The sequence below is a fragment of the Cervus canadensis genome, chromosome 27, assembly GCF_019320065.1.
Source record: "Cervus canadensis isolate Bull #8, Minnesota chromosome 27, ASM1932006v1, whole genome shotgun sequence".
NCBI classification, from domain to species: domain Eukaryota; kingdom Metazoa; phylum Chordata; class Mammalia; order Artiodactyla; family Cervidae; genus Cervus; species Cervus canadensis.
The window spans coordinates 41,004,147-41,017,135 of record NC_057412.1 but is presented as its reverse complement, the minus strand read 5'-3'; the positions used below and the strand labels follow the sequence as shown (position 1 = coordinate 41,017,135).

The window sequence follows — 12,989 nt, the reverse complement described above, 5'->3', positions numbered from 1 at the left end:
ATTTCATTAGCCTTTCATGGAATCAATATTTTGTTTATCCATCTAGCATTTGTTAATTATGTCCCATTTTTATTAATTTATGCCATTTTATTAATTCCTCTTTTCTAGATTTGCTAGCAATTTATTTTACTTTTTATGCCTCTTTAGGTGAATGCTTATTTTTTAACAATTTCTCTTATTATCGAATAGATTTATTAAGGGAAATACACATTCCTTTAATTACATCTTTGTCCATATTCCATAGGGTTCGATCTATGGAGTTCTCATTGCTACTAATTTTCAAGTAATCTGTAATCTGTCCTTTAATTTCCTTTCTAACAATGGTATTTTAAAATTTCTAATTGGATAAAATTTTGGCTATTCTTAATGGTACGTTTATAGTTTCATTGAATTGTGGTCAGGAACTATGTCCTGTATAGCTTTATTTTTTAATTAACTTATTTTTAATTGAGGGATAATTGCTTTACAATATTCTGTTGGTTTCTGCCATACATCAACATGAATCGGCCATAGGTAAAATGTGTAAGTTTTTCTATTTGGCCTAATAGTTTTTGAAGCACTCCATAGATATTTGAAAATAATTTTTATTATCTATTTTCTGTCTATAAAACTACATACACACACAAATGTATATAAAGGTCAAATTTATTAGCTATATTTTGTCTACTTGATCTTCAGTTTCTAGAGTAACTCTGTATTTCTCCCTATAACACAAGGTTGTTGATGTGACCTTGTATTTCCAATAAGTTTTGCTCATACACTTCAATCTTGAAGTCTTTTTAAAAAACTTAATATAAAAACATGCTCCTTTTAGTCCAACCTGAGTCTTTGACTCTAGACAGTGTTACTTCAACCCATTTGATTCTAATGATAGTTTATATGAAATTAAAAATTATATCTACCTTTCACCAAACACAAACACAAATTCCAGATTCATTAAAGACTTAGATGTAAAATTAAACACTAAAAATATTCAGAAGACAATATAGAAGACTATAATTGTGACTTTAGTAGAGCAATGGATTTAAACACCAGTTATAGAAAAAAAGATTGATGCACTGGACTGCATTATAAAGTAAAATTTGTGTATGATAAATGACATGAAAAACCAAGTAAAAGATAGCTACTATTTACTTTTACCAAGTAAAAGACTGGAGGGAAGATATTTGTAAGAATCAGTTAGCCAATTAGAATTATATAACCAATGAGAATTATGAATTTAGTCTTTCTAAAATATGTACTTTTTGGCACTGGATTTTTTATTTGGAGAGAAAATAAAAGCAAATGTGTGCATTCAGTCTGTTTTATTGCAGTCAAATTGTCAGTTTTAGACTTTGAATAGTACAGCCATGACAAATTAGACACAAGAATTTCTAAAAGGTTATATGCAAGATGATAAGGAGCTCATGATGGGCACCATACTAGGAGATAACTGAAAATCAGTACTGCTACATGATGACTGTCAATTACATAAAGTATCCCAAGGACAAGTCAATAGGATGAATTTAAGCCTGTGAGTACCATTCCACTAGTAAACATGGGCAAAGTTTATGACTGAGTACTTTTTAAGTGTATTTTTAAGTATAAAACTGAGCCATTTGGCTACATTTTTGGTGGAAAACAGATTGTGTTCATAAGCCAGAGCATTTCAATTCTGTCACCCTCCAGTGTTTTTGAAAAGAAAGACAGGGGGAAAAAATCATCTCTGTGGCCTAGAATAATAGACTTGAGATTACCAAAATTTGTCAGAGCTCAAACATATTCACATGCAAATTATTCAGTATGTAACTTAAGTAAACATAATTTCTTGCTCAATGGACTTTAAGCTGTTAATTCCATGAATTTGAGTGCATTTTTCAAGTAACGTAATTTGAGACCTACTTTTCGAGGTGTTCAGCAAGATCTGAAGTTCAGCCTGTTCATCGGGATTCAGTTTGTCTACGTCTACCTCTACAGATGTGGAACCAAAAGTCAGAGAATCGCTAGCTCCTATGAGAAGGAGAAAAAGCAGAATTTTATAAAAGTCTACACTTTCATGAATAGAGCATTATTGGTAGCAGAATATTCTCTGCTATTACAAGAACATGAAACAAACAGCTCACCTTTCAGTACAGTGAACAGAACACCTGTAGACCCCTCATTGCCTCCTGAAGAGAAATTAACTGACTGTATTGCTATATTAGGTTCTATCAATGGCTGGGTGCCCAAAGACAAGGAATATGTCTCCATTTGCTCAATAAGCCTGCATAGAAAAAAAAATGTAACAACACACTATTATTGAGACTTGTTATAAAATCAGTTGTGTGTGTCCCACATTCCAGCAGCAAGGGATGCCCACAGAACTCAAGCAATCACAATATTGGCACGATCCTGTAACAAGATTGATTTTCTTTTTAATCAGAGTCTTATTTTGTTACATGTACTTTCTTCTTCTTTTTTTAACTGATTCATGTCGATGTATGGCAGAAACCAACACAATATTGTAAAGCAACTATCCTTCAATTAAAAATAAATTAAAAAATAAAGTTATACAGGACATGGTTCCTGACCACGAGGCAATGAAACTACAAATGTACCGTTAAGAACAGCCGAAAGTTTTCTGGTAAACTCCTCCTACTGTAGGGTACCTTGGATACAGATGCCAGAAAGCTGGAATTCAAGGAGGACAGATTTCCCAGTAGAAACAGTCTTTGTTATATTGATCTTCTCATAAAAGGACAGCACTGCCACGCCCTCCCATTGACCAGTCACGTGATTCTTGTTTCTCCAGTGTTGAGACTCAATATCCACGTATTTTAACTCTCTCCTCTCACCCAAAGCCCACGGATTTCAAACCATTTAAGTGCTGACTCCTGAGGTGACAGTTCATAGGGAATTATGGAGGAGCAGGACACCGAGCTCATTGCCTCAGCTATTAACTAAGCATTGCAGCTTTTCACAATGCTTGTTTCTGCTCTGGATAAGTTCACAGATAGATCAGATGGACAATGGGAGGGAGCTGAGGGCATCTGTTAATTTGGTGTTCTCCAAAGATAAACTGGCTTAGGCAGTAAAGAATCTGCCTGCAATGTGGGAGACCTGGGTTCAACCCCTGTGTCTGGAAGATCCCCTGAAGTAGCAAGTGGCAACCCACTCCGGTTTTCTTGCCTGGAGAATTCCATGGACAGAGGAGCCTGGTGGGCTACAGTCCACAGGGTCACAAATAGCTGGACATGACTGAGTGACTTTGACTTTCAAAAATAAGTCATAAGATTGTTTCTTTTTCCTGTTTCCCATAAAAATATTTGCACTTTTTCTGTTCTCGACAAAACAAAATGTCTATGTCCAAGACAACAGGTTCAATCTGATTTTCCCAGAAATGAAAAAATTTCATTAAAATGTAATTATTCTTCATTCTGAAACTTTATTCCTGCCATTAATATATCTTTTCCCTTCCCCAAGTAACATTAAAAAAAGAAAATTTTAAATAATTAAAGAAATTTCATAAAGAGAATGTGGTAACCATTCATAAGGAAACAGTCAAGTAAAGTCACTGTTGCGAAAGTTTTCCTTTCATAATACTATTTTCTGTAATTTTCAGCGATTCACACTACATATTTCCCACTTAATGAATAACAATGAAACCCCAGAGCTGCTTTCAACAGGAGGAACACCTAACAAGGCTCCAGCCTGCTAGGAACATAATTCATTCCACCAACAGCATCTGCTGAGCATCCACCAAAAGCTCAGTACCTGTGAAACACTGGGGACACTAAGAGAAGCTTCTTCAGGCATTGAAGACTAACAGGGAAAATGTGCTAGATGCGTGGGAGTGTTTGCCGTTTTTAAGGGTTGCTCTAGCCTTGGCCACGTGTAAGGCGTTTAATCCTCCCATATTATTCTTTCCTCCTCTTGTCATTATGATCGGATGATAGGTGGGTTGCCGGTCAGGAGACTGGCCATCAACCTGGTACAAATGACTAGAAGAAGCAATCAGATCCCCTTTCACTCAGGAATCTTCCATTAGTGCAGCAATTATATCAGAAAAGCCTGGCTTTAACAGGGCCCAGAGAGGTCATTATGTCTGGCCCTCCTTATCTCAGGTTTCACATCCGTGGTTGGTTGAATCTGCCAATGCGGAGCCTCCTGATGATACAAAGAGCCAACTACACCATTTTATATAAGGGACTTGAGCATCTGGGAATTCTGGTATCTGTCAGGAGCAGATGAGGTAAGAGAGAGTGTGGTCCTGGAACCAACCTCCCATGTATACTGGGGAAAGACAGCATATCATTGTAAGAACAAATACAAATTTGAAATGAGAGGCTTAATTATTCCTGTTGAAAATAAGGGAAGCTATTTCCCTCCCCTGGGAATGAAAGAATGGAAAATTAGAGTGAGATACACCACGAAGGTTGGTGTCTATCAGGAGAATTTGCACCCTGGTCTCAGGTCAGTGGAAGAGTTGCCTCAAGGAACAATCTCCTTCCAAGGAAGAGAGGAGAGAGAGTACCTCTGCTGGCAGGTCACCAAGATTTTTCTAAAGGGTTGGTGACCTGATCTTAGAGCTAGAAGCTGAAGATAGAAGTCTTATCTATATGAATAAAGACCTGAGTCCACAGCAGTTTACGCAAAAGATCACCTGGGACAGGGTAAACTGATAGCCCATCGTTAGAAAAATAAGTAGATTAGAAATTCAGAACGGGAGGAAGGAGGGTCTGATTGTGGTTTTATCAATTCATATTTCAACATGTCCTATATTTAAATGTTTCATTTATTCCTTTACACACCTTCTTTGATGCCATTTGGAATTAACACATAAATCACACAGCCTTTTTTGTTTTCCTTCCATGCCAGAAGACAATAAAAGTCATAAATGTTTATTGTTGGGACAGTGTTTTCATCTGTCTCATGATCTGTGACTTTCTCAGCTGAATCCCGCAGTGGCTCTTTCCTCAGCCTTCTCACCAAAAACATCCACTCTTCCCCTCTGACTCCAGCAAGACTGCAAACACAGAGCCTCCAGCTCTGGCGGGAGTTCACTGAACACAGACTCTGGATCTCACGGGTGCTTCCTTCTCCAGCTTCAAGAAAAATGGGAGCATCTACACTGCCAGTGAGAAGGGTCCAGACTCCCAGTGAAATCTGAAGTCATGAAATATACCAGTTCAATTGTTTACACCGCTACCGCCATCTCTCAGAAGTATAATCTTGTGAATGTTCTGCTTCCTGCTTTTGTGCATCTTCCACTTTGGAGACTCAACACTAAATAGGTATTGGTCATAATTATTAGAGAACTGAGAACTACTTCTAGGAAATAATAGGTCATGCAAACAAAGATTGTGTACAAGAATGCTGATTGCTCAAAATATCAAAAGACCTGAAGCTATCTAAATGTTCAGCAGCAGAGAACTGCTTAAATAACAGTTCACTCATATTATGCAATAATCTAAAATATGATGTAGATGCATAGGTATTTATATTCAGAAGATGTTTATAAGGTATTATAAAGTGACAAAAACAAGTTCTAAATTAAAAAAATATGTAGTAGAAACCTCCCTGGTGGTCCAGCGGTCATGATTTCACTTTCAAATGCAGGAATGTGGGTTCAATTCCTGGTCGGGAAGCTAAGATCCCACATGCCATGTGGCCAAAAAACAAAACATAAAACAAAATCAATACTGTAACAAATTCAACAAAAGACTTTAAAAAATAGTCCACATCAAAAAAATCTTAAAAGAAAAAAAAGAGTATGTAGTAGGATATACACACACAGAGGAAAAAATCTTGAAGAATATATACCAACAGGTTAAGGTGAGACGATGTTTAAATTTTCATTCCTCTACATAGTTTCTTTTTCTATAATGAGTATGCATATTTAATTAAATTTTTAAAGAGTTAAGAAAACTGTATAGAAGATAAAAACACATTGAATCCTAGTGAGAGACCTCTATGAACAAAGTACACAAGTTTTAGTATAAATGCGCAACCAAACATAATCCGTGACATAGGAATCCGAAAGAGAGAAAGCAGGCAGAGTTGGATCCTCTTTTTTTTTTTTCAGTGTAGCCTTGGGAAAGCTAAGGAAAGCTTAATCAAACTACACTAGGATCTCGGGAAGAGCTGAACTAGGGTGGGGTTGGGGGTGCAGGGGAGCTGGAAATGTGTCTTGCAAAGCTATACTGTTATTTGCAGTTCTGTGCACTGAGAAAGGAGCTGGAAGAATTATGTACGCAGTGGCCATGCCAGGCTCAGGCTGGGAAAACAAGTCCTGATCTGAATCATCCCAGTTACTCTACGCCCCAGCCCATGGCCACTCCTGCAATGAGGAGTTAGAAAGCTACGGCTTTAGTCTGCACTCCAGAGAATTAGCCGTTTAGTGTATCCGCGGGAGAAAGAAAGACACCTCTGTTAATGCTGTAACCTAGGAAAGTAAGCAGCACTGCATTAAGTGTTCCTTCCAAACTGGAATTGTGCTTACGTTGCAAAGGCATCATCACTATCAGCAGCAGTAGCAGCTCTTTGGAAAACATCTTCACTGGCATCTAGAAGTTGACTCACTGTTGTCACAGCAACTTTTTTCGCCTGCGAGGAAGAAGGTATTGATTATCACAGAAGACACCCTGCACAGTATCATCATCATTAGAGTTACCATGAATGATCACGGCATCAAGCGGCACCGTTGGTATGGTAATCTAGAGATGTTTTTCAAAACTAAAGCTTTGGTTTTTAATCTCCCTAAGAAGGCAGAGAGAATAAAGGCAAGGCACAGTGAAGATCTAAACTGAGTTGATTAGGAGGCTCAGGTCTCTGAATCTGACCTCAAGGTGTTTCATAGAACCTCCACCCTCAACCCCAAGAGCACAAAAGCAGGCGCTTGGACACAGAGGCAGAAACAAAATGAGAAGAGCACAGGGCTCTTCCAAACATCGCCGTCCGCAATACTTAATGTAAGACCTTAATTATACTTACTCTGACTGCTAGTAACTATTAGGCTTAGTGAAATTATTTCCAGTTTTCTTAAAATTAAAAACTCAGAAATATGTCACACACAATGTCTCCACACCTGATTACATTTTAACTGCCTTCTTTACGAATAGTGACACCATTCTGTCTTTACGGGCTAATCCTGTCATAAATTCTATGTTTGGCAGCCATTATATTTCTTTCAATTTCCATATTTATTAACTTGCAATTTGAATCCCACTTTCTTTCCAAAGGACCTAGGATAACAAAAAACATTTTTTAAAAAATAAACTATTTAAAAAGAATAGAATAAAACAGATGCTTTCAGGCCATGCTGATATCCAACTAGCAGACACTGGGTCCTTCCATACTGGTGGTTTATAAACCCTGCTAGGCCAGTACCTAAACTGTGCCAATTGGTGAATGCTGCCTGCAGTTACCATTTTCAGGTACCAGAGTTTAACAGGTTATGATATCAGAAATGTAAACTAAACTCAATTTTTTGGAAAACCAAGACTAAAATTCAAATATGCTCAACAGAAAGGGATCACAGTTTAAAACAGCATGATCCAAAGTGAGTTTCTTGGAACTCTAGTTATTTGGAACTGAACAGAGGTGAAAGGTCAAACACAATTCATAAACATATTAATACAGTGAAACAGACTTGTTCATTCCAGGGCTTTCCACAAGATTTACCATGATAATCATTTGTGACTATCCCAAATATTTGGACAAGAAGCCCTTTTTTACCAATATTCCTTTGAACATCTCTCAGAGACAGTGCTCTACAATATGGTTTTGAGCAACTTAAACCCTGCCCAAGCCCATACCTTGTAGTAAGGAGTAGAGTTTGAGATGTCTTTCTTTGTTCCCCTCCCTTTTTTAAAAACCATATGAGTTTTACCTCAGATGAAGCATTTCTGGATGTGTTAAAAATCTGTCCAACCACTTTCGTAGCAGACATGATGTTCTCAGGAGTTAATTTACTGGCATTCGATGTTAAAATCTGGACTTCATTAGAAATACTTTGAGACTGTGTTGAGATATTGACAATCTGTTTAAAAAAAAAAAAAAAAAGCCCTAACTTTATAAACTACACCTGAATACTGTGTAAGCAACACAGTTGAATAAGCTGGAACTGAATTGACCCCCAACCTCATGAACATCACATCCACTCCATTTTTCAGTTCTGCTTTTTCCCTTGCATAAAGGACACAGTACATGTAGGCCAGAGGCTTTCCCAGCCCTTACTATTAATACTTGCCAGGATTAATTAACTATGCCAGATCAGGGCTCCTCAAAGTATAACCTCAAAGTATAACCCATGGACCAATGGTAGTTCACAGATTGCTACAGGGTCCATAGGGAGGTAAAAACGGAAACTGAAAGCGGTCAGAAACATAACAATTCTACGCTGTTGAATCTAGTAATTTGTAAAATGGATTTTTATCCTATAAGCCTTTTTTGCTTTACTTTCCTAGTAATTCATTAGTATTTTACAAAATTATAGCCTGCAATGGGCTGGAAATTTTTTAAGCTGGCTTTGCAGCACATAGTGTTAGGGAAGTTAGGAAACCTATCCAGGCACCAGTGAACCTCCAGGCTCTAGGTTGTGAGGCTAAACATATTAATCCGTATTATCTTTAGTGGAGCCAAATGCTAATACGTATGTGTCTGTGTGGCTTAGTTTTTCACTAGATGGCAGCATCGTTGCAAAAATCAAACCAAGGTCACAGACTATTTACTCTTACAGAAGAGTCAGAAACAATGTCCAATCAGTAGAAACAAGGTTCTCATTCAATGGCCAGGTCTCTGCTATGTGTTAGGCATTTAACTAGATGCTTTATAGGTGTTATATTTAATACGCAAAACAATATTGCGAGTTGAGCACCCTCATTCCTATTTAAAGGCTTGGAGAGGTTATAGAGCTCACACAAAGTTCATGCAGCTTACAAATGACAGAAATGACGATCAAAAACTGGCTTATCAGACTCCACAACATGAAGCCTTTCCCCCAGCTGTGTGAAAGTGCAAGTGTTAGTCATTCAGTCATGTCTGACTCTGTGTGACCCCCATGGACTGTAGCCCGCCAGGTTCCTCTGTCCATGGAATTTGCCAGGCAAGAATACTGGAGTGGGTTGTCATCCCCTTCTCCAAGGGATCTTCCCAACCCAGGGATCAAACCCGGGTCTTTTGCATTGCAGGCAGATTCCTTACTGTCTGAGCCATACAACCTATGTGGTTGGCAGCCATTTCCACACTCTACCCTCATCCTCACCCACTCCCTTGCCCAACTGAGATTAGGGAGCCAGTGTGGTACAGTGTGGACTTTAAAGACTGTCTCCGTCACTTTTTGGCTGTGGTTCACTGAGCAAAATAGGACACTCTCAGAGACATTTTCCTCATCTATAGAATGGGCACATCAATGCTGATCTTTTAAAATTAAAATAACACATATAAAAAGTTCAGCACAGTATTTAGCACGCAGTAGTACTCAAAAACATGTAAGTGTGATTAGCTAGAATAATCTATAATATGAGAATGAAAATATAACTCACAGAGGTTGTGTGTGTGTTAGTCATTCAGTCATGTCCGGCTCTTTGCGACCCCATGGACTGTAGCCCACCAGGCTTTTCTGTCCCTGGAATTCTCCAGGCAAGAATACTGGAGTGGATTGCCATTCCCTTCTCCAGAGGAACTTCCCAACCCAGGGATCGAACCCTGGTCTCCTGCATTGCAAGCAGGTTCTTTACCGTTTGAGCTACAGGTTATGTAAGGACTAAATGAGATAACACACATAACATGCCTAGTGCCAAGAGGAACACATAAAAATAAATTTCTTCTTCCCCCCCCTTGCTCGATCCCAGGTATTACAATTCCTTGCATTTGCATTTGAGTATATCCTTAGTCAAAATAATCTAATTTGCATTAAAGTATAGTTAATTATATTTCCCACTTCACCTGCTCATGAATACAGCTCTGAGACCAGCATCAGGTTTTGAACTTCCTGTTTCAAAGGGGTTTTGATCATAGTTTGTTTACACTCTTTATTCTGATCCAAGAGACCATAAACTACCTTCCTTTTGGTATCAAATGTTAGGTATCTATTTTCAGTCAAAACTTCAGTGGTCAAACATGTTGGGCCATTTAAAAAATAGTTAAGGACCTAGGGAATGTCATGTACACACTGCTATAGTTAAAATGGATAATCAATAAGGACCTATTGTATAGCACATGGAACTCTGCTCAATGTTATGTGCCAGCCTGGATGGTAACGGGGTTTGGGGGAGAATGGATACATGTATATGTATGGCTGAGTCCCTTCACAGTTGACCTGAAACTACCACAACATTGTTAATTGGCTATGCCCCAATACAAAATGCTTTTGGTGCCAAAAAATAAAATTTTATTAAAAAATGTACCATACCAAAACTAAAGTGAGAAAAGACATGTTTTCATTTTCTTTATAATATATATCAAATGTAAAATGCAGCTATTAAAAATACTGAAATAGTTCTAAAAAATAAAATATGCTATAAATTATCATTTGCTGACCTTTGCCAAACCAACACGTCCAACTGTCCACTTTCACAAATGGATATCAACTTTAAATTATAAGGATGGTTTTAGTTACTAGTCTTTGCTATTTCTAGTCTGAGAGTATTGAAAGCATTGGTTTGGCATCAAGTATCTGAAGAACAGAGAGTATGTACAGTCTGAACTTTTTTCCCACTGCCCATCTCATGGAACATATAGCCTACCTGCTTTTCCAGGGTTTCCAGACTTTGATTACAATTTCCTATCATCACATTTTGTAATTTTATTTCTCCATTTTCATTAATGCACTGCCGAATTGCCAATGGATTGCCCGCTTTAATAAAAAGAAACAGCAAGGAGGGATAAATTATGATTATGGGATTAACAAGTACATACTCCCATATGTAATTTAGATTTTTAAAAACACAGGTTTATTGTTTAGCGCTGGAAACTATATTCAATGTCTTGTAATAACCTACAATGGAAAAGAAACAAACAAAAAAAGAATACACACACACATATTCTTAGTCGCTCAGTCAGGTCCGACTCTGCGACCCCATGGACTGCAGCACGCAGGCTCCTCTGTCCATGGGGATTCTCCAAGCAAGAATACTAGAGTGGGTTGCCCTTCCCTCCTCCAGGGGATCTTCCCAACCCAGGGATTGAACCCAGTTCTCCCTCATTGCAGATGGATTCTTTACCATCTAAGCCACCACAGAAGCCCCTCTGCCCACATATATATATCTGAATCACTTTGCTATATATCTGAAACTAACACATTATTGTTCATCAACTATACTTCATTTTTAAAGAAAAGAAGAAATAAAGAATACTTGGAAAAATGGAAGCAACCACCTGCTCCAGTACATATAATCCCTTCGCAATATGATTTTACTGCTCCTCCCACAAGAAGTGAAGTGTGTTCCTCCATTTCCTGAATCTTGCTTTGACCAACAAAATGTGGTAGAAATAACACTGTTTGATTTCCAAAACCTAGATCATCAGGAAGACTTGAACTTTAGGTCTTCGCCCTCCTGGAACGCTGTCCTGAGACCATCATATAAAGAAGCAGGTCTAATCTACTGGAGGGTGAAAGGCCATGTGGAAGAGACCTGAAGTCCTCCAGCTAACAGGCAGCACCAAAGCCTCATGTGAATAAGATCATCTTAAACCTTACAACACAATCCAGCTGCCACAGTCAACCCACAGAACTATGAGGAGCTTCTATCTTTATTGCTGTCAGCCAGTAAGTTTGGGCTATTTTGATAAGTAGCAAGGGAAAAGAGAATCAGACAGTCACTGCATGAATATTTCAGGCAGATACCACTTGTCTAGATTTTTAAATCTGGAATTCAAAAGATCAGTCAACTATTTTCTTCCTTTGAAGTCTGCAAAGAAGGTTTGCCTTCCAAAAATGAGGGACATAAGGGCATTGAATTTGATGTGACAGAGAATACTAGTCTGAGAGACCAGAAACAATGTGAAAAATTCCTCCTAGAGATTGAATTATATGGGCTTACTTGATAGCTCAGTTGGTAATGAATCTGCCTGCAATGCAGGAGACCCCGGTTCGATTCCTGGCTTGGGAAGATCCGCTGGAGGAGGGATAGGCTACCCACTCCAGTATTGTTGGGCTTCCCTTGTGGTTCAGCTGGTAAAGAATCCACCTGCAATGTGAGAGACCTGGGTTTGATCCCTGGGTAGGAAGATCCCCTGGAGAAGGGAAAGGATACCCACCATAGTATTCTGGCCTGGAGAATTTCATGGACTGTATAGATACTGAATTCTATAGTGATCTTTCCTTCTTTACCCAAATCTGGGTAACACATGAAAGGCAAAGAGTTCTACAGTTTTTGCAGCATCTACAGAGTATGTTACTGGCTCTCAATAAATCATCAGGTTTATTTCCTAGGATTATCACCTGAGCCTCAGCATCTCGATGTCCTCCGCTGACTAGTCCTTAAGAGCCTGTAAATAGATAAAATCACTACCAGTTGTCATCAGTGGGACAGCTGATCAGTAGGTAAACTCTTCTCAGGACAGCTTTGGGTAGTTGCTTAAGGGGCAACAACTAGAAACACTAAAACGAGAGGTTGCCCCTACAACACTTAAAGCAGAAGGTTAAATTCACTCTTATATGATCACTCCACTTCTACTCTATGGCATAATGAAAATTTTAAACATTTATGTAGGATATTATTTTTTATGTGGCCACAGTTCAAATGCATCTTTTCCTCTATATTACTTACAAGTATGAACCTATCCACTCAAAATCATTAAAAGTATTTTGGTTATTTGCTACATAAAGCCAAATTAATTAGAAGTAATTATTAATATAATACTAAAAGCAAATTTACCAATTGTTGACATCTATATCGTTTTTCAAATTTATTTATTTTTAATTGAAGGATAATTGCTTGACAATATTTTATCAGTTTCTGCCATACATAAACAGGAATCAGCCATAGGTATACATATGTCCCCTCCCTCTTGAACCTCCCTTCCTA

At 38.2% G+C, this 12,989-nt stretch overlaps 1 protein-coding gene across 2 annotated transcripts in view; it reads right to left on the bottom strand.

Moving 5' to 3' along the window:
* The window catches only part of ADGRG7 (adhesion G protein-coupled receptor G7), a 56,571-nt gene that overhangs the window by 22,386 nt on the left and 21,196 nt on the right, over positions 1-12,989 (bottom strand). The window contains exons 4-8 of one of the 2 annotated variants that reach the window (XM_043448810.1): positions 10,707-10,816; positions 7,850-7,999; positions 6,461-6,564; positions 2,103-2,242; positions 1,882-1,989 (exon numbers count right to left, since the gene is read on the bottom strand). In XM_043448810.1, coding sequence (XP_043304745.1) covers positions 1,882-1,989; positions 2,103-2,242; positions 6,461-6,564; positions 7,850-7,999; positions 10,707-10,816 — 612 coding nt within the window. Of the gene's footprint in view, positions 1-1,881; positions 1,990-2,102; positions 2,243-6,460; positions 6,565-7,849; positions 8,000-10,706; positions 10,817-12,989 lie in introns of those variants that run through there. The other variant, XM_043448811.1, reaches the window with a different exon arrangement.